The 26,335-nt window shown below is 39.2% G+C and overlaps 1 protein-coding gene across 5 annotated transcripts; it reads right to left on the bottom strand.

Annotated features, from left to right (window-relative positions):
* Positions 1 to 260: 260 nt before the first annotated feature.
* Positions 261 to 12,292, bottom strand: LOC127790264 (ribonuclease TUDOR 1-like). Of its 5 annotated transcripts, none has more exons than XM_052319640.1 (18): positions 12,233 to 12,292; positions 12,037 to 12,143; positions 10,709 to 10,874; positions 10,541 to 10,615; positions 10,340 to 10,453; positions 10,141 to 10,245; positions 8,707 to 8,913; positions 8,364 to 8,579; positions 8,179 to 8,286; positions 5,894 to 6,064; positions 5,608 to 5,805; positions 5,115 to 5,480; positions 4,798 to 5,025; positions 4,533 to 4,721; positions 4,372 to 4,449; positions 4,087 to 4,281; positions 2,719 to 3,096; positions 261 to 948 (listed from the first exon to the last, which is right to left on the bottom strand). In XM_052319640.1, the coding sequence occupies exons 3-18, from the start codon at positions 10,856 to 10,858 to the stop codon at positions 757 to 759; spliced, it is 2,970 nt and encodes a 989-aa protein (XP_052175600.1). In that variant the 5' UTR covers positions 10,859 to 10,874; positions 12,037 to 12,143; positions 12,233 to 12,292; the 3' UTR covers positions 261 to 756. The 5 variants fall into 5 exon arrangements, with proteins under 5 accessions (XP_052175600.1, XP_052175602.1, XP_052175601.1 ...); XM_052319642.1 differs by having other exon boundaries at positions 10,709 to 10,883; positions 12,233 to 12,289; XM_052319641.1 differs by having other exon boundaries at positions 12,227 to 12,286.
* Between the last annotated feature and the right edge of the window lie 14,043 nt (positions 12,293 to 26,335).

The following is a 26,335-nucleotide window of genomic DNA, read 5'->3' as shown; positions in this document are numbered from 1 at the left end:
TCTTCCAAATTCTGGAGCAATTGATATTATGACACCAACTCATAATCATCAACCAGGAAGAAGAGGAAGAGACACAGATCAACTTCCTCCGACTATCATCATTAAGTAAAGCCCCAGGTCTCATTGTTCCCATATGACATTCTAGTCAGTCACAACCTTACCATACCAAAAAGTTCACCCTCAATTTATTTTCATTTTGGTTTCACCACTACACAAACACACACACACACACACACACACAAAAAGAATCATTCTCATAGTTAATACATGGTAAGAAGCTGGTAGATGCCCTCGACAAAGAGCTCCTCTGATACCCAAAGCGAAGAACATGATTTTAGGATTACATTACACTTCGAAGATGAAAGAGAAAAATAGACCTACAAAACAAATACGAACCGAATAATCCCTTTTGTCACTTCGCTGCTACCCTGGGCAGACATGCTCATGTTTACCTTATTAAACAATTGTATAAATAAACATATTCCCAAAAAACAAAAATGAAAAACTAAATAAAAAAACAAAAATTGTCGCCTCAAATCCGGAGAAGATCTTCTAAATTTAACAGGAAAATGAAGGTAAAAAAAAAAAAAAAAAAGAGAAGAGGAAATATATGAAGCCAAAACAAAACTAACTTAAGAAGTTACTTTAAGCTGCAACGTCTTTTCTAGAGAAGTCTTTTTTTTTTCACCTTTTGTCAGGCCGCCAGATACTTATATCGGACCTAAATTAAGCGGGTGGGAACGATAGCATATCAGTTCATCGCTTCCCGCCACCGGCCTTTCTAGCCAGTGGGGCAGCGTCCTCGTCATCTGATTCAACGTCCCCATATTCCCACATCCCTAGCCTCTTACTCCGTGCTTCTTCCTGACTCTTATCCAACTCATCGAGCGCAGATTGCCTTTCCTTGGGCTCCCACTTCCTCCTCTTCTCCATTCGAGCAAGCCCATCCTGCAGAGTTCACAAGTTTTGTGTTCAGGCAACTTTAAAGTAGCCATCTTTGAGATTGAGAAACATTCATTTGTAATCTGTACATCCAGTAAATATATTTACACACTAGGCATCACAAGAAAATTTTAACTCAGGTCATGAATGAACTTGTGTAATGAATTTGATTCGTGTCATAATCATGCATCCGAGTGGGACCAATCAGAACAAACGCTAACAACAGAGAGCCAAACTGTTGAATGCATAATTTACTGGGTGCATCACACAGTGAGGGCCAGATTGGTATGATTTTAAAAAACTGTTTTCTAGTTGTGAACCCAAACAAACAAATAAATTTATTAGCCAACTGATTGTAGATGTTATTGTTTGCAGGAAAATTTATCTCACAATACCACAATTTTAAGAAACAAGAAAAAACTTTAAGACTAATTCCCAGAATTCTCAGTTTTGGTCCCTAAAATAGAGAAGAAAAAAAAAAAAAAGAAAACAAAAGCATATAACTATAACCAAATAGTCCCTAAAACTCCAATTGTTCTACATTCCTACATTTCTTTTAGGGGCTTGGGAAAAGAGTTGTTAAGAGGGAGATTTAGATTGATATGATTACAGAAGCTTCCATGTCTACAGACACTTTTGGAACTTACTAAAAACATTGTTTCAGGACTTACGCTGTCCTGATTTTAAGTTACTCAATCTTAAGCAGTTTCACAAAACATGAATAGTCCTTAGAACCAGTGTATTAAATCCCTTGATAAAGGGTAACCAGCATGTTTGATAATTAAATTCAATACCAAGTACATACTTTTGGAAGAATACATTGACAAAAAATGCAAGATAATGAGAAAGCATGGACAACCTTTAACAACAAAATAAGCACAAAAACACAACCAAAAGTATACAACTAAAAACAGAGAAATAGTAGGAGCATGTCTTATATGCATAACAATTTTGGAGCTTCATCTTTGACATTTTCCAATTGTAAGTAGAAAATGTTAGCAAATAAATTAATTAAATGTGTTTACCAGAAAATAAAAATGTGAGAAAGTTATGCTAAACATATTGCCATGTCCTCGTACAACTGTTTTACTTTCTTAAGAATTGCTCTCTCTAACTTTATATGCCAGTAGGTGTTCCTATCCTGTGTTAAAACGTACTACAGTGCAATAGGGTACAGGATAGGTAAACAAATTATACTTCACGCAGCTGTCAAATTATGCAAGGTAGGCCACTGGGTGAGAATGAAGCTCCAAGAAAAGTACTCGTTTTCTAACAAAATTTTTATATTTTCAATGCATAAGGTGGTAAGTACACCAGCATGGCATTGGTCAGATTCTCTTATGTGAAGTTGTGAAAATTATATTCAGGAACATAGACCAACATAAGCACTATATATAAAGTTACAGGAGTATGTCAAGAAGGAAATCTCAAGTTCAAAAAGTATTTGGAAGGAAGGAAACATTTTTAAAGCAACAAAGTGCAATAGATCAAGCTTAAATTAAAGTCAATCTCGCAGCCATAATGGTTGGAAGATGTGTTAAGTATGCAAATTTTCTGCTGACAACTTAAGAATCCTCCAGAGAAAAACTTAAATCAGCAAGCTCAATGTTTGCAGTTCTCACGCTATAAATAAAAAAAAAAAAAAGAGGTTATAACTTTGATCCACGGTATAGGGAACTATTTGGCAAGGGAAAATGACATGAGAAATGTAAAATAAAATTAGAAAAGAAAAGACCTGCTTCTAAAGCAAGTTAAAAGGGGAGGTATTATTCAAACCTTCAGCATAGCAGCATTTAAACTGGAAGTAGTTTCTGCATCAATCAAAGTAACTGCAAGAATTGTCCCAGTTCCCTGCCCTTTCACTTTGCCTCCAGAAGTATCTCTTTCCTCAATTATGGCCCTGAACTCTTTTGGGCCATTTAATGTGTACTCACTCAGATGCACTGCAGCTTCCTGCCCATAATCTTCCTCCAAGCTAGGAACCTTAATGTATGCAAGGGTGCATAACTGAGCAAGCCCAGGGGCAGTGGAGACTGAAGGATCAAGTGGTCGCAGCTGACTGTAAGAAACAACCTCTTGGTTTCCGTAATCGATGTAGAACACTTCAAACTTGTCCTTCAGTGATTGAACAGCTCCCCGAGGTGCATTTACAATCTTCATAAATGCAACAAAGAATCAACGAAAGTACAACACAGAAGTAATTGAATTGATTCAGAACATGTAGAAAGAACAGACTATTCTACTATTTAGCATAAAAGAATGACCTTCCATCTGGGCATGCTATGTTTGAATCACCAACAAAGGTCACACATGAACAATGCATAATCGCATCTATGGTTGTCAGTTCAGAAAAAAAAAAAATGTTTATCTATCACAGGGCAATGTTTCAAAAAGTTAGTTCTCTGTTAATCCCTTTTTTTTTCACCATTCATAATTTATTTCAGAATGCCAAACACTGCCGTCAAGTAGACAGAACATGTTAATTATGTCACACCCTGAGGATATTACAGATGTTTCTCTAAAAGCTTCAATGGACAGCTACCAAAAATTCACTTTTAACCATCCTGAAAAACCTGACATTGTTCACCACTAAAACAAAGCAAAAAGATGGGAATCCAGGCCAGTAGGTAAGAAGTAATCTAGGTCCACACGACATTTGAAATTTCAGCATCTGAACTGGTACAACAACATACCAAACCTTTATTAGATATAGGTTCAGACAACATTCTAGTTATTAGATACAGATAGAAAAAACTTCTGAAATAATTACAAAGGATGCTTATGCAAGTAACCTTTGCCTTTCCTCTTGCCTATTTGTTTTTCCTCCTTCAGGCAATTAAAAATCACGTGAAGTAACAAAAGGTTATAACCTATGCACTCTCACTGCATTTAAGGTCAAAACAAATATAACCAAGTAAAGGAAGATCTCCTATATAATCTGAAAATAAAATGAACGATGACAGACTTTTGCTGAAATTAAACCAATCTTTAACAGCATTAGGCCATGCAATACCATCAAATCCTCAAAATTATGCCAAAATGAAAGCAAAACACATATAGATTCTAAAACAAATAAAGCAGTTCGAAAGGTACAGAGACAAGCATGTTTGATAGAAGTAAATTACATCAAGTTTCCATCCTTACCATTGCGCGATTCCATGAATCATCAGCACTAAACTGAGCAAGGACAATATCACCCTTCTTTGGATTAAAGGCACCGATAACAGGAGCTTCTTGAAGGCTTAAAGAAGCTAACTGCTGCTGAATAGAGGCTACTTTCTGATCTCCAACTGACTGGACATAAAACTTGCCACCACCCAAGACTTCGGTAACAATAACCTGAAGATAGTTGTCATTGAGATTAAGATAGTTAATGATCAATCAATTATGAAGAAGGGAAATTTAAATTACAATCATATCTATAAGAACCTTCAGCTCTTCCTTCTGTTTCTTTTCTGCAGTTGAATCATTGGATACTTCCTCTCCTTCAACAAAGTTCTCCCATATCTGCCAAAAGATACTTGTAAGTTAATCTACCGATTGAAAAAAAAAAAAAGAGAGTAAGACCATGAAGCAGTCATGCAACTTACTTTCAACTTTTGCTTTTTAGCAGACTGCTCAGCCTGCATAAGGAGGTGTGCATCCGGTATTCTATCAATACCAAAGGAAGTTTGAAGCTTTGCCAGGCCAGCTTCCAGAAGTGCTGTGGATATATTAGTCTTGGACTCCCATAAAGAACCCAAGAAGGTTCCAGTTCTATCAACAGTTTCCACTTCAATCTGAGGGATGCAAGAATAAACATCAAATAATGGAAACCAATTAAACAAGTATTATGCAAAAGAAGAACATCAGTACCTCAACGTCCCTCTGCATTATCTTTCTTCTCATAAATGCAATTGCTTCCTCAGAAAAAGGCTCATCACGTCCAGGGCACCTAACACCAGACAACGAGAAGGCAATGCTGCATGTCTCCTTCGGAATATAAAGTTTAAACCGATGACCACTGAGGACATATTCCACAACAGCAGGCAGCCTTTTCCTTTGCAGAAATGGCAAGAAATCTCTTCCTTTCTTGACGGAAGCCTAAAAGGGCATTTTCAACACAAATAATAAATTTCATAAACAGGAACATTGCAGCACAAAAAGATTACCATAAGTAGTCAGTTTCTAACCATAGTCAAATCAGCTATATGTGTTACTGCGGACTCTTTGGGTGAATGAATGCCCTTCTTTCCAGAAATGGCACGAGATTCAGCAGCAAGAAGGGCATCATAGTAGTTTGATCTTTCCTCAAAATCCCGATGTCTAATTACAGTCGCATAGCCACGGGCAACCACCAACTCTGCAACATTTAGACCTGCCTGCTGGCTGCCTCCAGTAGGTAGAGAATGTGCCGAGGCATCTTCACCTTCAACCTTAACTGGAGATACCAGGAAAACTGATCCAAAATCCATAACCTTCGAATCTGCTGGACTAGCTGTGGCACTGGGTGCATCTGCCATGCCGACCTTCCTGGAATATTCCATAGAGACGCTCACCTAAAAATGCACAATCAAATTAGAATTATATCCATCTCAACAAAAACCTCCTCCTTTTTGTGTGAGTGCGTGCCGGGGGGGTGGGGGTGGGGGGCGGTGTTTGATCCACAATGAAAGGTTTCCATACTTGACGGCCAATTAGGCGTTGTCGTAGTAATTCTTTCGCTTCACGGGCATAAGGAGCAGGTTTCTCATCTTTCCGAGGGTTTCCCATTCTGGGACACCTGATACTAGAGAGATTGACTCTACGCTCTGCTAACGGACTGTTATGTGGAACAGAATCATCAGCTACAACGATGCAATCTCCACTTACTACTTCAATGACCTGAAGAAAACCAAATTAGTAAAATAGCCAACACCAAGCAGGTTCCAATGTCCAGATAAAATTTTGGTCCTTTGATCAAGTTACCAACCTTTCCTGTGAAATTCTGGTCATGAATTGCCTTAGAATTTGTCGCAGGAGGAACATAGTTTGTCCAAATTCTCAACCTGGTCTTTTTTGCCTGAAGTTCTGCAGATTTAAGCCGCCGCTTGGCATCATCCTCCATCAAGCTTGCACTCCACTCAACATATTTAGCTAAACCCTGCATTAAAAGGAAAATTACAGGAGAGGAGGGTTAGTGTAATATGAGTATGGGATGTGGGAACACTTAAATTAACATGAAAACAGGGAGAACTATTCAACAAGCTAATGAAAATGGCACAATTATCTGTGAACAGAAATTCCATTAGAAGTTGGAGACAGCAGGCAAAGTAATTAACATAGAAAAGCACTATATGATAGAGACAAGGACACTGGCTTGGATAATGTTTAAACAAGGCCATAAGTATAGACACATTCTTTAGTGCTTTCCTTAAACTGACAAAACCCACTATTTTAACCATCATTTAAGACAAGCATGCAATTTGCCTATTGCTCCATATCACACACATTTACTTCTCTCCTTAAATAATTTTAAGCAACACCTAGAAATGGCTGCCATCTGTCCCATTTGCTCCATATAAGATATAAATAGTTTGGTAAAGAAGAAGAAATGACGAACTTATGAATGTAAAAAGCATACAAAATGGATGATTACATTCCATAAAAATCAAAACAAGCATGGATGACCAACTTATGAATGTAAAAAGTTTGGACAAATCAACTGATCCAATTACAGAAGAAATCAAATAAAAGAAGAAATGACATATTAGCAGGAAAACATTCCAAAAGCGAAAAGAACAAACAGGCACCAAATCCTCATTTTGTAAACTCTTACCACTCAATGAGAAGGGTCCATCAATAAGAAATATAGCCTATAAGAAACAAAGCCTAATCACAAAGCATATCAAATCTCCTCCTTGGTACTCTCTGTTGCTTCAAGCAATAAACAAAATAAGCAAAAAAAAATTTAGTAAAACTAAAAAAATTCAGATATTAAAAAAAATTGGAGACCACACCATTTATCCAAGTTACTTAGATGTATTGAGTACAAATATTTAGTTTTCTCCAGTGTTGACCTGAAAGAAACCACCCTTTTCACATTTCAACATGCTGATTGACAGACTTTATTCAACTCTCGAGTGGGAAAATAATAAAAAAATGACCTCTCAAATTATGCTGCCATTCCAGCTAAAATGGGAATGACAAAGGAAGAGAGCTCAAGTAATATCACACAGACACACAAAACAAGAGAATTCGGCTCAGAAGCAAAAGCCTACAAGGGAATGAAACATGATTTCCAGCTGTTTTATATTTGCTCTAGATTGTTATTCAAGTTTTGCATTGAGTGGCTGGAAAGTTTAGAAGGACTCAGACATCCTATTGAGGATTATGTGCAGCAGTGGCAGTTAGGAAAATTAGGCTAACTATATATTATATTAAGTGAGGGATAGTTAGGGAAATGTCCCGGTTATATCATCTCTTGTAACTCACACACCCTTGTGTATATAAATAAGAGGCGCGGGGTAATCTATCGGACACTTGTGATTAATCATTCTCATTGATAGTTTCCAAAAGTTGTATTGTAAGAGGATGCCTAGAAAGATAGTCTTGTAATCTTGCAATGAGAGTTCTTGTGTATCAGTGAGGGAAGAGGGATTGTGCAAGTGCAATTCTTGTACTGTTTTTCATCAAGTTCTAGTGGATTGCTCTCTCTGAAAGCGGCTGGATGTAGGACTAATTCTATCAGTTCGAATCAGGATAAAATCTCGAATCAGGATAAAATCTCAGTGCCTATTGTGTGGTTTCATTGTTCTTAACTTTGATCTTTTCAATTCTGTTTCTGTTCTTTATTTTTTTGGTTTATGTTGTATGTTGTATCGGCCAATTGTGAGGGTGAGAGTTAGTGATTTGTTGGCTTCTTGGGTGATTTAACAGACTGCCAGTGCTCCCAATTCTATGAAGCCAGGAAATGAAGGATTGCATGGACCACCCCAAGTAAAAAGAATCAAGGGTCTCCCAAATTTAAGCAGAGAATTCAAATATGTGCAAAAACTAGAAGGATAAACACAAAATAAGACATCACAGCTGCACATCTTTTGGTTGAGATATCAAAGTGTATTCTAGTAAAGATTTGTCAATGTCTTTAAACGACACACAGTGAAGCTAGGAATTACTGATAAATCTTTACCAGGAACAGAATGATAAATATAGTTTTAGAACTCAAAATTGGATGCTATATACTGACATAATGTCACCACAGTTATTAGGAGATACATTTTCAACGAGCTCCAGTGCTAGATCCTTTGCTGATTCACCATCAGGATAATACACTGACCCAATCAAGTTGCTGAATTTGTCAACACCCTCCAGTACAATGCGGACCTACAAGGCAGACCATCACTTAGAATTATTGAAAGATCACGCCAATGCCCAAAGAGACTATGACGATATTCACTCACATCTCTATTCAATACACGGATCTCTGTAAAATGCTTGGCTTCCCTACCAAAAGGATCGGGAGCAACTTCAACGGATGAAACCGATGAGGCTGCAAGCCTTTGTGCTGATGTTAAGGGGACATTAGGGTCAGCAGAACCCTCCCCAGTTGGTTCATCAGAGCTCATTTCAGTTCCAACAACAGTTTCAGGAGCAGCCCTTCTTCCCATTGATGGCGCCTGGTTTAAATATGAGAATAATAAAAAATGAGTCCACAACTAGCACTAACAAACTACAGCTTGAATATAAACATGACAACTTATTGACCATTTTCAAAGGGAAACAGATGAGATTTGGATAATATACCTGGATTCCAGCAACAAAAACTTGGACAAACTGAAATTCTGGAAGCAAGTAAACACGAAGAGTGCTTCCATCACGAGCCTGCTCTACAATAGCCTGCATGGGCCTACCCTTGTTGGAAGCTAAGAGGCCCATTGCATCCAAGTTATTGGCATCACCAACGGCAGAGGGAGGCAAGTTCCTGATGGATGCCTCCGAAGCACCTGGTGTCTGTGGTAAGCAATTAAAAATAGAAAGCCTATTAGAATATTACTCTTGAATGCAGTGCATTCAAATATTTTGTCCAAATAAGTTCAAGTGACCCAAAAGTAGGAACATCAGCACAGAGGCCAAGAAAGGAAAATTCAGATGTGCAAAAATCGAGACAACACATGGAAGGCACATGGTACAATAAATATGCATTTCCATATCTAATTCAAAATAACAACTATTTTTCATTTTCTCTATCCACAAATATATTTAGGTTGTACTATGCCAAGTTAACTACTACACACATTGGGAGAAGTGCCAACAAAAATTTAATATCTATTTAAAATACCCTACTCATAAAGAAAATGAAATTGCTGGACTCTAGAATTCTTAAAATTAAAAATGTGGGGATAAATAAGTACAAAACGGGGACGCTTTTGGGAGTCAAGGCCACTACTTGCTGGGAGTGTCCAATGTGTAAGTGGCGGAGATGTGTTCAACACAGACGCTACACCATCTAGAAGGACTAATAATTCTTTAAGCACGATTTTCTGCATAAGATGAGGAGTCCACAGTCATGTTATCCCAGATTAAATTAGAACAACATTGAAGTTCATACAGTTTAAACCAAGCTTCAAACGTATAGTGACCGACCTTGCCAATTTGTAACCCCCAAACAATTCAAGAGGTAAGGCCTAAAGAGGATATGCCCTTTTCTTAATTGGGAAATACCACATTAACCTCAACTAATCCCTTTTTATCCTTTTGTTCTTTTAAGCTCTTTCAAGGACCACGGCATTTTTTTTCTGTTAAATCATCATATAAAGATGTTTATCTATTTTATTTTACCTTCCAAGCATATTTACAAACTAAACATCATTACAACAAGAAGTAAATTTGCAAACATCTTGTATGAACAAGAGGGATAGCAAATTTTTGACTCTTTTAAGTAATAATTTTTGGAGATTTTCATTTTAAAATCAAACAAGACAAAAGAAAAACAAAGACAAGAAGGACAAGCAAGTTCCACACTACTTCCCTCTTCCACTGCTCTGGTTTGATCACCTTACATGTGTATGATGAATACACAATGCATCAAACATAAAGAAAAGGGCCAAGTATCATGTCTGTATTGGTGCTCAACATGGACATTACAACCTCTAGAAGCATCTCTGTTTCTTAGCCCACTCCACCAGATTAAGGAAAAAAGGAAAAGAATAAGGCAGAAAAGGCCATATTTATACTAACTCTGTTCCATCGTCCTAACCCTTGCTGCTTGGCTTGCTCTTCAAGGCGCAGCAGCTCTGCTAAGAAAGGACTGGCATCTCCTTTCTGTTGACCCTGCTCCCTCACCTGCACCAACCAGATTCAGCCAATGCCCATACAGACAGCCAAGATCAAGCATTGGATACAAAAATAATATGCAATGATGCAGAAGTCATAAAACCTTTGCCCAGCCTTCAGAGACAACCATCACAGCAACGTTCTTATCACCAAGGAAGACAGAGCCAAATTCTCGCCCTATGGATGGCACAGTATAGTCCACTCTAAAGGTGACATCCTACTCAAAATACAAATCCAAAATGGTGTAACTTTTCCCAAATCATTCATCAGATACATGATAGAGCTAAAAAATTAAAGCAAGCACCTTTCCTATACAATGATTCCTCAAATATTCTCTGCTTTCCCATGCAAATGGCTCATCAACACCGCCTCTACGGGCCTACAAAATGTAAATACAGGAATGAATATAAAGCAAATGTGGTGAACAAAGGGCACAATATTCTAAGAACATTTGCAGATCAAATAAATATACCAATCTTGGGGCCATGAGGGATGACAAAGTAATGGTCTTCTCAGGGGGAATCTCTGCCTTGGTGCTCCCAATTATCACCAAACTATCCCCAGAAGGAACAGCTTTCACTCTTCCTCTCAACCATCCTGTGGCTCCTGCTGTTGATGCCATCTCAACAGCTATAGATCTGCAGAAACTAGAATTAACATCAAGATCTTCCAAATCACAGAAGAAAGAGTACCAAGTACTTATAGATCATATCCTTTTTATTTTTCAGTAAAAGGGAAGATGGTGAGCTTTGATAACAATGGTCAGATAGCTCCTTTGTTATTATAAAGTCACGAGTTTGATTTCTCTAAACCAATACAACCCTCAACCCTCACAAAGTGGGGATGCTTCATGCACTAAAGATGTGTACTTTTCCCTTCTCTTTTGGTTCAATTTTGCCTTGTAGCAGAGGCAAAAGGCTAAGGCTACCATTGATGAGATCACAAGATTAAGGTTAAGCAAAGCTACTTGACAAAATTATGCAAAAAATACGGTGTGAATCCAGTTAATTAACCCTTTCCAACCTCACACAACCCCTTACTATTGGAAATAGTACCAGGAACATTCAATTAACCTTTCCCAACCTCACAGGACTCTCTGGATGACAACATACACTACTCTCAGGTATGCGACAGTAAAGGGAAGGTTTCTACCCTGAGCCCAAACTGTTAGTAGGCAACATTACATTGCACAAATATAATGCATCACTCAATTGAAAACACAAAGCCAGCAAAAATGGTTGCCTTTAAGTACAGAAGAGGCTGAAAATAACCATCACTAGATTATTTCATATATTACATTGCACAAATATAATCCATCACTCAATTGAAAACACAAAGCCAGCAAAAATGGTTGCCTTTAAGTACAGCAGTGGCTGAAAATAACCATCACTAGATTATTTCATATATTTCCAATTGAAGACTCACATGTGTTATTGAAAAGGGAAAGCTACTTAAATTCAGAACTCTAACAAAAACTGCATAAATTATCTGGCTTCTAGATCATCTAGGGCGAAAAGGCACGCATAGAACATATTTAGATCCATAACACGAGATCCTTAAAAAAGTCAGAACTTCAGAGTGAACTACTAATTACACATCTTTCAAATTATCATAGACTTCAAAACAGATCACATAAACCGGAAGAAATCCGGTCGATCTAAATAATGAATCTACGTATCAACTATTTCCACGTATAGAGCCGACTGCATTCAAATCTAACGGGCCGATAATCTAGAGGAGCTCAATTGAGTTTATATAACGTGCATGCACATCTAGATAGTGCGATCTGACAAACCCTACCTGGATTATCAGCGTAAAAAGCCGGCGGCCCTTGATCGATCGGAGCCGAATGCGAGGATAGAGAAAAAACACACCGATCCGATCACGATTCGAGAAGTCAACCGAAACTATAAACAGAAAGGCGAATTGAAGATCAAAATTGCACTGCTGATATCAACTTGGAGAGAGAGGGAGCGAGAGAGAAGAGTACCGAGACCTTCGGCCCAGGGCGGTCGGACGGCGGATCAGAGAGAAGCAAACCTCGATATACTTCCGAAAACCATAACGCGGTATATATAGGGGTTATTTACGTATAGATCCCTCAACTATAGCTTGGCATCACTTTGTACTCAGCTTTAGCTCAAAATAAGGAAAAAAATTCTACTGAGTTTGGTATCACTGATACAGTTGTTGTCTCTAATTTATCCACACAAAAAAAGTTAATTTAATGAACCCAATATTGTGGTTTTCTTAACTAGCCGTGGTTAGAACATCACGGTGTGGACGAATGGTAGCATATCGATAATTCATATATTAGCTATGTGTCACTTATAAGAGTAGATGTGAGCATCAAATATAGTCACACAATAAAAAAATGTACTCATCGCACAAAAAAAAATGCCAAGTGCTTTACATAACAAGGGTGCAATGAGTTAGTAATGTGCAGATGACTTCGAAGGCAATATGGGCAATCAAACAAGTAAGCCAATAACTTGAACTAATGGCAAGTAATACTTGTAACAAAGATGACAAGTGCATATCTATAACATAAACAAGTTATATGTTAAATAGGTGGCATAAATTTGCAATAGTTTCTTACATGAATAGTTAGATATCGAATAATTACACATATAGTAATTAACTATTAGGCATGATGTAATACATGTTATCACATCCAGTAGCCAAATATGCATGTGAAAATTGGCAATAAAATTGCAATTTTTGTTGTGAATAAGATAAACAAAAGTTTGATTTCTTAAGCTTGTGTTTGCACGAGAGATACAGAATGAGAACATGAAATAGATAAACGATATGTAAGGGAAAGAAATATCATTTTTCTTATTTGAATAAATGTTTCATAATGAAAATAAAGAGTACATAAGACTCTTGTGTTCCTTTTTGTCCCCATATTTTGTTTACATCATAATTTGGGGTGTGTTGTTGCCTAAAATATAACAATAAAAATTTTGTAAAATAGGAAGGATTTGGGGTGATAGGATATTGTTTGAAAGTAGTATCAGTGTCTTGAAGCAACCGTCATATCAGAAACGGAGGAGATTCCCTAAAATAGTATTGATAATAGTGTCGTGAAGCAATATCAACGCCTTGAAGCTACGCGCTAAAGGTATGCCTTGAAAGTATGCCCTGAAACAAATCCACTGAAGCAATACTGCTAAAAACCATGAAACAGGTTAGAAGGTCTACGGGGGTGTTTTCCAACGAAGACCCTTCAACAATCAAGTCAGTGCCTCGAAAAAGATTGTTCATGTAATAGAAATCGATTAAGTGTTTAGAAGTTACTAGATGTGGAAAAAAATGTCATTTTCTTGGTTTTGTAGCTGAGTATTTATAGGGCTCGATTCTCAATGATTGTCAGAAGACACGTGTCGATCATCTGGGGGGTTTAAAAGACATGTTGCCTAGAAACATGCCTTGCTTGGAAACATGTTGGGCGCCTGAAAACCCATGCCCAAAAATTCCATTATGCCCAAAAGCTTCTTTTATGCTTGGAAACTCTCATCCGGAAACGCGTTGGATGCCTGAAAAGTCCATTATGCCCATAAACATCTCTCGCCCGAAAACATCTTAATGCTTGGAGCTCCTTGGTGCTCAGAAACACACTGAATGCCTGAAAACATCTAAAGGCTGGGAAGCTCCTTTTATGCCTGAAAACACATTGGAATCCCAAAAGTTCATTATGCCTAAAAACATTTCTTGCTCGAAAATGTCTTAATGCCCGGAAACACGTTAGAATCTCAGAAAGTTCATTATACTTGAAAAAACCTTTTGCTCGGAAATGTCTTAATGTCCGAAAGCTCATTGGTGCTTGGAAACACGCTGAACGATCGGAAACATCTTAATGTCCGGAAGCTCCTTGGTGCCTGAAAACACCTATATGCCCTGAAGCTTTTTTATGCTCGAAAACACCTCAATACTCCGGATCTCTTTACCCGAAAGTTCATTTAAATGCCCCAAAACTTCTCTCTTGCACTTGGAAATATTTTTTGGCAGGGCTTATTTTATCATGGTACAACAATTGCCTCTCACTTTTCTCTTTTTATCCTACTAGGTAAAAAGGAAGAGTAATACATTTTCCTGGAAGGTCGTTTCCTCACAACTGTTCGTCTGCCCCAAAAGATGTCCCTATAAATAGTACATGTTTTACCTCGGTTATTTTCACCTTGCTCTCAAAAGTTTCTCTTGGCCCAGAAGCGTCATTTTTGGTTTGCTTAGAAACATCTCTTAGTCTTTTGTTAGCTAAATCAGTTCGTTTTTTGCCCCAAAACTTTTCCTCTTCTTAGAAGCTTCATTTGGTTTTAGAAACTCTTTGTAGCTAGAGACATCCCGTGCTCGGAAACTCTTAATTTTCAAGTCAGTCTTACCCAAAAACACCTTCGTGCCCGGAAACTCTTAGTTTCTAGGTTCTTACTCGGAAACTCTTAGCTCTAGGTTCTTGCTTGAAAACTCTTAGCTTTAGGTTTTTGCCCGGAAACTCTTAGCTCATGCTCGAAAACTGCCTCGTGCCCCAAAACTCTTTTTGTTAATTCATTCACTTTTCCTTTTTATCCTAATTATTCCTTAAGGGAGGGTTACCTCTCGCCATAATTCCCTTGATGACGGCCCTTCCACACCCTTCATGGGGAAGTGTTCCCTCATGTAAGCAAATAGTCTCATTTGGTGTAAGAGTAACTATCGTATCCCTTCCTCATGTCATGCTCAGCTTCCCAAACCGAACGAAAATGGCCTTGCCTTTGTCTAGGGCAGGTGTTTGGCAATATACAAGGCGTGTCTTTGTATGGGGTTTCGGCTTCCCCTTAACCCCTTTGGTATAGAGTTCCTTCATTATAGTAATATGGTTCCAGCCCAACTTCATCCCAACGGCTAGGCTCTGTTGGTGGGGTTTTTTTTTCTTGTGTAAGGAAAGAAGAGTCTCTTGATACTGATCTTCTCTTCTGCTTCTTTAAGTTCCGTTCGGTTCAATCTTATCATGACATATTTTCTCTTCGTAGAATTAACCCCGATAACCAATTGTTTAACAAACCTCCTCCTAAAGTGAATAATTATTCATTCCCATTGGTTTGTTGTGAATCCTCCAGTAAGGACATGGTTTGCACCTTAGTCCTAGTGTACAAATATTAAACGGATTGTTAAGCCAAATTTTAGAGAAACATTCCAGGATTTGCAGGAACGACTTGTAGATTCACTCTATTAACTTTTAGGTGGAGGCACAGTGGACATCCTAGGCTTTCTCTCTGAGGACATGCTGAGGAGGTCTGGCTGGGTGATCCTCGTTGGAGAGTCTTCGAGGTATGCGAGTCCTTCGATGCTCTATTCGTGGTCTCCAAGCCCTCCATCAATCGATATCTTGGCGAAAGGAAGGGTCCCCCTACTACAGGAGTAGTCTTCTCTTGAGAGTTTGGATCCTTTAAATTATACTTTCCCTTTTTCTTACTGACTCTTAGGCCTTTCACTTCCTTTTGCGCTTTTTCCTTTTTGTGCTTATTTTTTCTTGCGAATTCTGACTTGTGGGTTTTTCTACTTATTATAGGCATAAAGCGGGTGATGCGGGCTTCACGCCAGAGGGCAGCTGAGGATGTGGACCAAGACGGACCTCCCCAACTAGCGGCCTACCCTCTTAAAAGCCTTCTTACCCCTCCAAAAGTCCATGTTGTCAAGGGTATATGGGAGATTGAGGAGGTGCGTTGTAGTTAAAAAAGGAGTCGACGTCAATAGGTCGAGGCAGACCTGTCCACTTTCTAACCAATCGCTACTCCTACTCTCCCAAAATGCTTTGAAGGTACCTCATTAGCTTCCCCACCATTCACAAATCCTCTTGAGCCTTGTAGCTTGCTTGATGAAAAATTCCATTCGGTCACCATAAGTGGGGCTTACAGTGGCATGGGGCAAGCCGACCATCATGACGTAACTCTTGGTGTTCTTGGTGTACGAGAAGTCGAGGTTACATCTCGTCTTGATCAAGCAACCATCGATGCAGTGGTTGTGGGGAATTTCACAAAGGTTTGGTTAATCCATAACGATGTGAACGTTGGGTTTTGCATAGCGAGGAGAGGTTGCGTTCTAGAGGTTTGGGCCTTAGATTCGTTGATCTACCTTCGCCCATCATAGGCGCAATCAATCTCGAAGAGGGCTGATAAGCATGTGGTGAAGATTTCTCAGTGCATCAAGGGGAGACACTAACACCTATGTTGCACAGAAACGAAAATAGGAAACATTTCTGATAGGAAACGGAAACGTGGAAATGAACATTCTTCTAAAAAATAGGCATAAATAGAGTTCGAAACGGGAATAGGAAACATTTCGAAAACGTTTCAGAAATGAGGAAATGGCTCCTATGAGGTGTTTCAGTGCAACATAGATTGACACTATAAATATACTTGGTTTTGAGGCACACCTACTGTATTCCACCAATCTTCCTCAGGCCAAAATCGTTATTTTCGGAAGCCGACCATCATGACGTAACTCTTGGCGTTCCTGGTGTACGAGAAGTCGAGGTTACATCTCGTCTTGATCAAGCAACCATCGATGCAGTGGTTGTGGGGAATTTCACAAAGGTTTGGTTAATCCACAACAATGTGAACGTTGGGTTTTGCATAGCGAGGAGAGGTTGAGTTCCAGAGGTTTGGGCCTTAGATTCGTTGAGCTACCTTCGCCCATCATGGGCGCAATCAATCTCGAAGAGGGCCGATAAGCATGTGGTGAAGATTTCTCAGTGCATCAAGGGGAGACACTAACACCTATGTTGCACAGAAATGAAAATAGGAAACATTTCTAATAGGAAACGGAAACGTGAAAATGAACATTCTTCTAAAAAATAGGCATAAATAGAGTTCGAAACGGGAATAGGAAACGTTTCGAAAACGTTTCAGAAATGAGGAAATGGCTCCTATGAGGTGTTTCAGTGCAACATAGACTGACATTATAAATATACTTGGTTTTGAGGCACACCTACTGTATTCCACCAATCTTCCTCAGTGCAAAAATCGTTATTTTCGGAAGCCCCCAACTGACATGGACAATTTTGAGCATTAGTTAGCCATTGTGAGTTTCTTGTTTTAGTTTTGAGTCTATTGTTTCTTCAAATACTCTTCTGAAAATTATTTGTTGAATTTTTATTTTTTTTTGCAGGGTGCTGTGGTCGCTAATGCAGTAAATCAGGCGCCCCTTGCTCGTGTGGAGGTAAAGATTGCCTAATGGATGAACAAGTCCTAGAAATGGAAGGAGGATGAACAAGTGTTGAATATGAGGATCCAATACTTGGAGTCTGAGAGCTTAAATCTTCATACTTAGGTCAATGGCCTCCAAACCCAACTCCAGGGCCTCACCACTATATGCCAAGCAGTAGAGTCTGATGTCCAAAAATGGAAAGAAAAGTCCAAATGGCAAAGCAAGGAATATGAGGAGATGGCGTCCTCTTTCTCCATCACCAATGAGGAAAATGTCCAACTTCAGAAGTCCCTTGCTGAATCAAAGGATCAGGTGGCACAAGCTTGTCAAGAGGTGCCCAAGCTTAGCAAAAGTAGGTGTCAGGAGATTGATGAGGCCGTGAGAGAAGCCGTGAAGGAGTATCGGCTTTTTAATGATTGCTTTCGACGAAAAGAGGCCTACGCTAGTTGTTTCTCCAAGTTTAGATTTTACTTCGGCCGTAGTCTTTTGAAGTCTAGGCGTCCTGGAGAGTCATTCCCTGAGATGGTCTTTTTAGAGACGCCCTCACTTATTGACCCCCCTGACTAGCGAAAGTACGAGCCTGATTTATGCAACCCAGATGATATATATATAGGCTACTTTAACAAATGACCTTGCTAATTTGTCTAGACCATGGAATCCATACATACCTGATTTGGAGGATTCCTCAGGGATGATCGAGGCTCTTTAGGAGATCAAACGTGGGTTAGACAAGCCCAATGGTGCCCCTTTGAGTCCACTTCCCCCAGAGTTGGAGCGTTTTCCTTCCCGTAAGGATGATTAGGACATGTAGCACATTTCTTTTTGTTGAACTTTTAATCTTCTAAACTTTAGATCTTTTAAACTACTGTCATATGTTTTAGTACAAGTTGCTTATGTGAATGATTTTTGTGTCTCTCGCGATTTGTGAATGCATGTTTCTTCTCTGGATTTCTTATTTTCGGAGGAGTATCTTATTCTTTTACATGATATCCTGTTCATATATTATGTGTGTGTGTGTTTGGGTGTCCCATGCTCAAGACTGCTCCTCTGGGTTCCTGCTCTTCTTCCATTTCCTTGTCTTTATTTGTCATAGAGAATCCGGCTCGCTCCATGGCCTGGTGCTAGATATCTGTCGGGCGTTTGAGTTGGCAAAGAGGTTTGGCATGGGATCAACCAAGAAGTCAATGCCATCATACAGACTCGGTACTTGACCCAGGCATGGGATCTGAGTTAGCCTGTGGACATGGCATCAGAGCGAATCTGGGAATCCAGGTTAGTTTTGAGGTAGCAGTCCCAGATTGCAACTAGATGGCTAAACTTTCTTTTTTTGGGGCTTATCTGTCTTAGGGAATTTGGTTGGTCCTAGGGCTTAGTGCTGGATTTCCTCCAAGCGTCTGAGTTTGTTAGGAGGCTTAGCATTGGATTAACTTAGGAGTCAAGTTTAAGCTAAGGGTTAGGCACTTGACTCAGGCGAGGGATCCAAGTTAGCCTGCGGGCATGGTATCGGAGCGCACCCAGGGAATCCAAGTTGGTCTGAGGTTGCAATCTCAGATTGCAACTAGGCGGACAATCCTTCCATTTCACTTTCCTAAACCTATCCATCCTAGGGAATCTAGTTGGTCCTAGGGCCTAGCACTGGATTTCCACTAGGCGTTTGAGTTTGCCGGGAGGCTTAACATTGGATCAATCTCGGGAGTCAAGATTAGACTAAGGGATTGGTACTTGACTTAAGCGAGGGATCCAAGTTAGCCTGTGGGCATGGCATCGGAGCACACCTAGGGAATCCAGGTTGTGTTAGTCCCTTAGGTAATGACCATTCAAGAGGGGGGTAAAGTGAGTGATTAAAAAAAACTTTTTTTGCTTATTTAATTATTTATGTGATTATTCATTAAGTTAATGAGCCATACCATGAAACTCTGTGCGAGAGTAATAGAGCAGAGGCTCAGAAAAGAAATAAACGTCTCGAAAAATCAGTTTGATTTCATGCCTGGTAGGTCAACAATGGAAGCTATATACCTATTGAGGTGCCTAATGGAAAGATATTGAGATCATCAGAAGGATTTGCATATGGTGTTTATAGATCTAGAAATAGCCTATGATAGGGTCCTTAGAGAAATATTATGGAGGGTTTTAGAGAAAAAATGAGTTCGAATAGCCTATATACAAGCCCTTAAGGACATGTATCACGGTATAGAGACAAGGGTCAGAACATGCGGCGGGGATATTGAACCGTTTAAAATTACAATGAGATTACATCAAGGTTTTGCACTATATCCATACTTGTTTGCTTTAGTAATGGATGAACTCACTAAACACATTCAGACAGAGGTGTCATGGTGTATGCTATTCGCAAATGACATAGTGTTGGTGGATGAAACAAAAGAGCGAGTGAACACTAAGCTTGAGTTATGGAGCAACAATTTAGAATTTAAGGGATTTAAATTAAGTAGAAGGAAAACAGAATATATGGAATGTAAATTTAGTAAGAATGTAAGAGTGGAGGATGTTATAATAAAATTGGAAGACTGAATCATACAAAGAAAAGACCATTTTCGATATTTGGGATTAGTGATTCAAAAAGATGGAGAAATTCACGAGGATGTCACGCATAGAATTAAGACCAATTGGCTAAAGTGGAGAAACGCATCGGGGGTATTATGTGATGGTAAAATCCTATTAAAACTAAAAGAAAAATTTATAGGACAATTATAAGACCAGTTTTGTTATATGATTTAGAATGTTGGGTAATCAAATACCAGCATAAGCAAAAGACAAGCATAACGGAGATGAGGATGCTAAGATGGATGTGCGGCCATACAAGAAAAGATAAAATTAGAAATGAGGTTATTCGTAATAAGGTAGGAGTAGTGCCAATCTAGGAGAAGATGAGAGAGACTAGATTAAGATGGTTTGATCATGTGAGAAGAAGACCAAGAGATGCTCATGTGAGAAGAGTTGATGAAATGGAACAATTAGTCAAAAAAGAGGTAGATGTAGACCCAATAAGACTTTCGGACAGACATTAAATTTTAATATGAAATGTATGAGCCTAAATGAAGATATGGAAGTCTATAATTCATGTAGCCAATCCCACATAGTGGGATAAAGGCTGGATATGTTGTGTTGCTATAAGCTATTTCAAAAAAGCTCTTATTGACTAAATAAAAGACCAAAATGCCTTAGAAATAGCTTAAAAGCTCATGCAATTTAAGCTAAGCCAAATGCCTTCTAGATCAGTATGATAGGACCCCAAAAACTACCCTGTTCTATCCCTTTTTGATTTGGTTCTACCGAACAATTTCTCTTAATAAACTTTTGGGGAAATTATATCTGAGAAGTCATACCCCTTCCCTATAGGAAAAACTTTAGTAATAGTAATGTTTTTAGGGCAATTAATTTCAATTGATCACATAATCATAATAAATAAATTATAAAGTAAATGAGAATTGATTTGACCAAAATGGTACTAAATTACTGAAACAACTGGTAATAAAGAAAATGACAACAATAATACCAAGCCTTGATGCCAGTAGGTGTGGTTGACTATATAAATTATAGCTTTCCAACCTTCTTTATCTATAGTTATATCTTTTGTAAGGCCATTATATTACATCTCGTGTTAAAAGGTTTTCCACTAGGTTTTCTTTGGTTTTCCTCTACCCATTTTCTTCTAACCTCTCCCATTCTATGTAGTCACCTAATGGGTGCATCTATTGTGTCTCACATTGAGTAAATCCATTATATTCCAACTCATGTTTAAAGGTTTTCCACTAGGTTTTCCTTGGTTTCCTCAGCCCATTTGCTACTAACTTCTCCCATTCTGTGTAGTCACTTGATGGGTGCAACTATTGGTTTGCTTGTTAAATATTTAAAATCATCTTACTTGTGTCTCACACTTATCTTCAATAGGTGCCACTCCAATCTTATTACGTGTACTTTTATTTTTAATTCTATCTTTCCTTGTATGACCATCATTAACTATAATATCCTTATCTTAGTGGCACTCATATTTTGCACATATCAATGCTTAACTGTCCAACACTCTAAGCTATACAATAAAAATGGTCCCTTAGCCATTTGATAAAACTTACCTTTTAGCTATAAAAGTATGAAAACAAACACACAACTCTTTTTTAGATTAATGTCATTCTATAGTGTGCTTGCTCTTACAGTCTGATTATTTTTTCTAGGCCCTTCTTCACTTAACAAGTGGGAAAAGATTCTAATAATTTACATGCAGACATATAAAGCATGAAAAATGTCCCTTGATCAGAGTTTATCTATTGAAGGAAACAGTTGATATGGAGAGAGCGAGGGAGAGAGAGAGAGAGAGAGAGAGAGAAAATGGAAAGAGAAGAACTTGTATTATTCTCGATGCCTTTTCTTCCCACAGTCGCATGTCTCTTATAGAGCCTTCAACAACATAACAACTTTTTCTAACAACATAACAACAAAGAAGTAGGTTGTTGTATAGTTAGCTAACCCCCTAACCACTTACGCCCCCAGCTAATAGTTAACGGTTAATACAAGTGGTTAACTATTGGTAACAGTTACTGATTTACCCCTGGGGTCGTTACAATCCCCTCCCCTTCAAACAATTCTTGTCCTCATGAATTATGAACCTTCTCAAGTAGGGTTGAAAGTTTTTGTTCATCAATCCTTGAAAAGTAGCCAAAGCATTGGTCAATCCAAAGGGTATACTAGCAAATTCATATAGCCCAAGGTGGGTTCTAAAGGCTATTTTAGGAATATCAAAGGGTTTCATGCAAATTTGATGGTAATCAGACCTAAGATCCAGCTTAAAAAAGATTTTAGCACCAAATAATTCATCAAGTAAGCCTTTAATTAAGGGTATGGAATTTTTTTTTTTTTTTATGGCATTAGAGTTGAGTTGCCGGTAATCAATGCAAAATCTCCACGTTTCATCTTTTTTTTTTTTTTTTGACAAGGAAGACTGGAGATGCATAAGGACTTTGGTTAGGTTGAATAATGGCTGCATTTATCATAGATTTGACTTGTTTTTCAATCTCCATTTTTGAATTGGAGAGTATCTATAAGCTCATTAAGGTGTATAAAATGATCTAAGGGTTGTTGGGGTGGAAAAGAATTTGGCTCCTCAAATAGGTCCTTAAACTCAATCAAAAGTAAGCACAAGTTATCTGAAAGTTGTACCTTATTAAAGAGCTTAGAATCAATAGAGTTGTTGTAGGCTGAGGCTCTTCCTTCGAATTACCCTCTTCTTCCACTCTCATAGCTTGTATGGAATATAATTGTACTATTTGCACCCCCCCTTCCTCAGCATCATCTTTTGTAGCTTCTTTCCCTATCATCTTACATTCCCCTTGCTCAAGACTGCCCATTAAAGTCAGCTTCTTGCCCTTAATCTCCACCGTGACTTCTAACTTGTTAAAGGGCTCACAGTCCTCATCCAATCTACTCTGAGGACAATGTCACAGCCACCCAATTCAAGAATCCTCAAGTCTGCCATAAACTCTTGCTCTTGCATCACCCATTTGAACCCCATACATTTATAGTGGTTGTACATTTTACTCCCATTTGCTATAGTCACTGATAAGGGAGTAGTTGCTGTTAATGAACACTTAAGACTAGTGGTCGTGGCCTCATTGAGAAAATTGTGGGTGCTCCCACTATCAATTAGCAACATTAATCGTCGTTTACCCACATGGCCTTTCACCTTAATAATCTAACCCATAGGACTTCTTTTTAAAGCGTGGAAAGATATTTCCCCTCCTTCCTCCCCTTGAACATCCTCTTGAATACCATCTTCTTCTATAGCTTCTTCTTCCTTTTCCTTTTCTCCATCCGATCCCTCCATGTTCATCAACTATCTCTTACATTGGTGTCTGGGGTTGTATTTGTCTCCACACCTATAACATAGCCATAATTGTCTCTTTGTTCCATCAAGTTGTTCTTAGTATCACTATTATTGTATGATACTCTAGCTGCTGCTTGGTTAGGCCCTGTAAGCATGAGCCTAGAGTTCCCACCTGCTTATTGTCTTGTCATTAAGCTTGGCTTATAATGTGCTTCTTGAAAATGGCCTCCAACGTTAGCTCTTGTAACTGCCATTTTTCAGCTGCTTACCTCACTGATGTAGGCATCATCATCTTCACCATTGATCTCAGTTCCTCCCTTAACCAATTAATGAAATTGGACACCAAGTATTATTTCATCAACCCCGGTTGCATAGTATATACAATGGATCTTAATTCCTCAAACTTCGTTTGATACTCCACCCTGATCCTTCTTGTTTCAATTTGCTAAATTCCTCAATCACATCGAACATGCTCATTTCACCAAATCGTTTACACAACCCTTTTGCGAATTCTGCCCCAACTCCATTATTTCCCTCATCTTGGATCTAGCCTTGATACCAAGGATCAACCTTATTGTTCAAGTAGGCTGCAACCAAGTTTATCCTCCGATACCCTATAGAATTGGAAGAACCTTTCGCACCTCCATATCCACCATCTTGGTTTCATCCCATCGAACATCAGAATCTCTAATCTTGGCATGGGTGGTTGATTATTAATAAAGGGTTGGAAGTTCCTAACCTGCATCTCTTGCTCCCTCATAGGTTGGTCCTTTGTTTTAAGAACTCCTTGAGTTCTTGAACAACTGCCCTAGTATGGTAGAATCAGATTGGAAGTTCATTATGGCAGGAAATTCGGCGATAACCTGAATTAGGGGAAGGAGGACAACATGCTGAGCACGCTGTTGATCCTCTGCCCATACTACTCCATGATATCCTTGTACTACTCCAAGGTCTCCCCATTTTTCTCTAACTCCCCCTATATTGTTTCCTTTACACCTGCCATATCTTCCCTACTTTGAATCATCTCCTCTTAAGTTTGCAACATTCCAAACTCTAAGGCTTCCATCCTAACCTCCAATTGCTTCATCTTAGTGCCCTCCACCATTTGCCTCTATCTATAATCGCAATTCACCACTTTAGTCGTTGTACTCCCTTGATCGCGCCGGAACAGATATCGCCAAAAAATTTTAACCCTTACCCTTATCGTGATTCTAGTCGTCGATCACCCCATAGCCGGTTCGTTCGGCTCTGATACCACAATTGTCAAGCCTTTGAATTGGGGTTAGGCAATTCTTGTAATTCAAATAGAACAGAATGCAAGAGAGAGAGGGAGAGAGAGAAGAACTTGTATTATTCTCGATGCCCTTTCTTCCCATAGTCGCATGTCTCTTATAAAGCCTCTAACAACATAACAGCTACTTTTAATGACATAACAACAAAGAGAATATGCTAACTAGCATAACAACAAAGAAGTAGGTTGTTGTATAATTAGCTCACCCCCTAACCACTTAACCCCCCAACTAATAGCTAACGGTTAATACAAGTGGTTAATTACCAGTAATAGTTACTGATTTACCCATGGGGTTGCGACAACAAATGATGACAATACCTATGAGGACACACCCCTTGGCTTAGTCACAGGACCCTTCTTCTCAAGCACATTACCATTTGCCACTTGGAGCTATGCACCTAGCATTGTTGGCATTTGTGTAGACCTCCCATGAAAGATTCCTCCAGCAACTACAACTAGGGATGGCAACGGGTTAATAATGGGTCCATTTACCCATTTAAAGTTAAAATGATTGTGAAAAATTCATATTTCAAGTCATGGAGATAAATCTTATTTGAACATTTCTAAAATAATCCCTAATTACCCATTTAAAATTGGAATAAGTTTGTTCCTTCCTGACCAAAAGGGGGCAATCGGAGGCGGGGTCGCAACAGTAGGACGCAGGCTCCGGCGAAAGGTCCATCCAGGGGGCAACTGGCACCTGCAAGCACTTCGACGCTTAAGTGAGTAAGAGTAAGAAAATGGGCAGTGTATCAGTAGGTCAGAGGGTAGAACATACATTGGCTCTGAAAAGAGTTGGCTGATATAGGAAGAGGAGATGTCTTCCTGCATGTATGCGTCGTGCGTCTGCAGGTGATGGGACTAACTATCCGGCAGCAGTGGAGGTTCCCAGGTAGCAGCATGGTGGCGATGGGACCCTCATTAATGTGGATGGGATCTACCATTAATGAGGATGTGATCTGAGGCGACCGCGCGTATACTTAGTAGGGGTTGCAATGATGTCGCGGTAGGCTGGCGCAGGATCAAGAGATGGGCCGAGATTGGGCCCAGAGACGGGCCGAGAAAAAGGGCCAAGATTGGGCCAGGACGGTCTACAGCCCCCTAGGTTGGATGCTCAAGAAGCGAGCGTTCAAGCTAGAGAAGAGAGGCCTGGGTAATTTTGCTGCATATGTTAATTTTGAAGAGTTGGATTGTCATTAAAATTTGATCAAGGCAGACGACCGAGTTGACTTTGGTTTTGTTTGAATAGGTGCTAGCTTTAGAGTCGTTTGAGGTCGGCCTGACCTCCAAGGCAAAGTAGTTTTCTCTGTGTGCTGACTTGTAACACGAGTGGTTTCAGGATTCGAGGCGTTATTCTTGGGGGCCTAGGTAATGTCCGAGCGTGGTGGCCGGTCGACTACCTTGAGCGTGCATCGGCTGGGTCTCATGTTGTTGTTGGGATGTGTTCAGGGTATGGTCGAGCTCTTATTTGCATACGCTATCTAAACCTAGAAGGAAAAGGAAAAGATCGCGCTACCCTTGATAAGGTTTTGAGTACGCTTCTGGAGGATGGGCGCTTTAGCTATGGTTGGCCTCCCAATCCTTACAAGATAGGGATTGATTTCGGCAGTGGAGAAAGCCCCTCGATGCATACGATGCGCAGGACTTTGGGGTATGAAGCGTTACGCTAAGAAGACGCATTGTCATAGGTATACACGATGGCTTATGATTTCCCTCGAAAGATTTGAATGTGCGACATGTGGGTGACAGATGGCAGGCGTTTAGCGCTTGATGACATTTTGCTTTCT

Source organism: Diospyros lotus, chromosome 14 (genome assembly GCF_014633365.1).
Source record: "Diospyros lotus cultivar Yz01 chromosome 14, ASM1463336v1, whole genome shotgun sequence".
In the NCBI taxonomy this organism is placed as follows: domain Eukaryota; kingdom Viridiplantae; phylum Streptophyta; class Magnoliopsida; order Ericales; family Ebenaceae; genus Diospyros; species Diospyros lotus.
The sequence above is the reverse complement of the archived record's forward strand: the minus strand, read 5'-3'. Positions and strand labels throughout refer to the sequence as shown.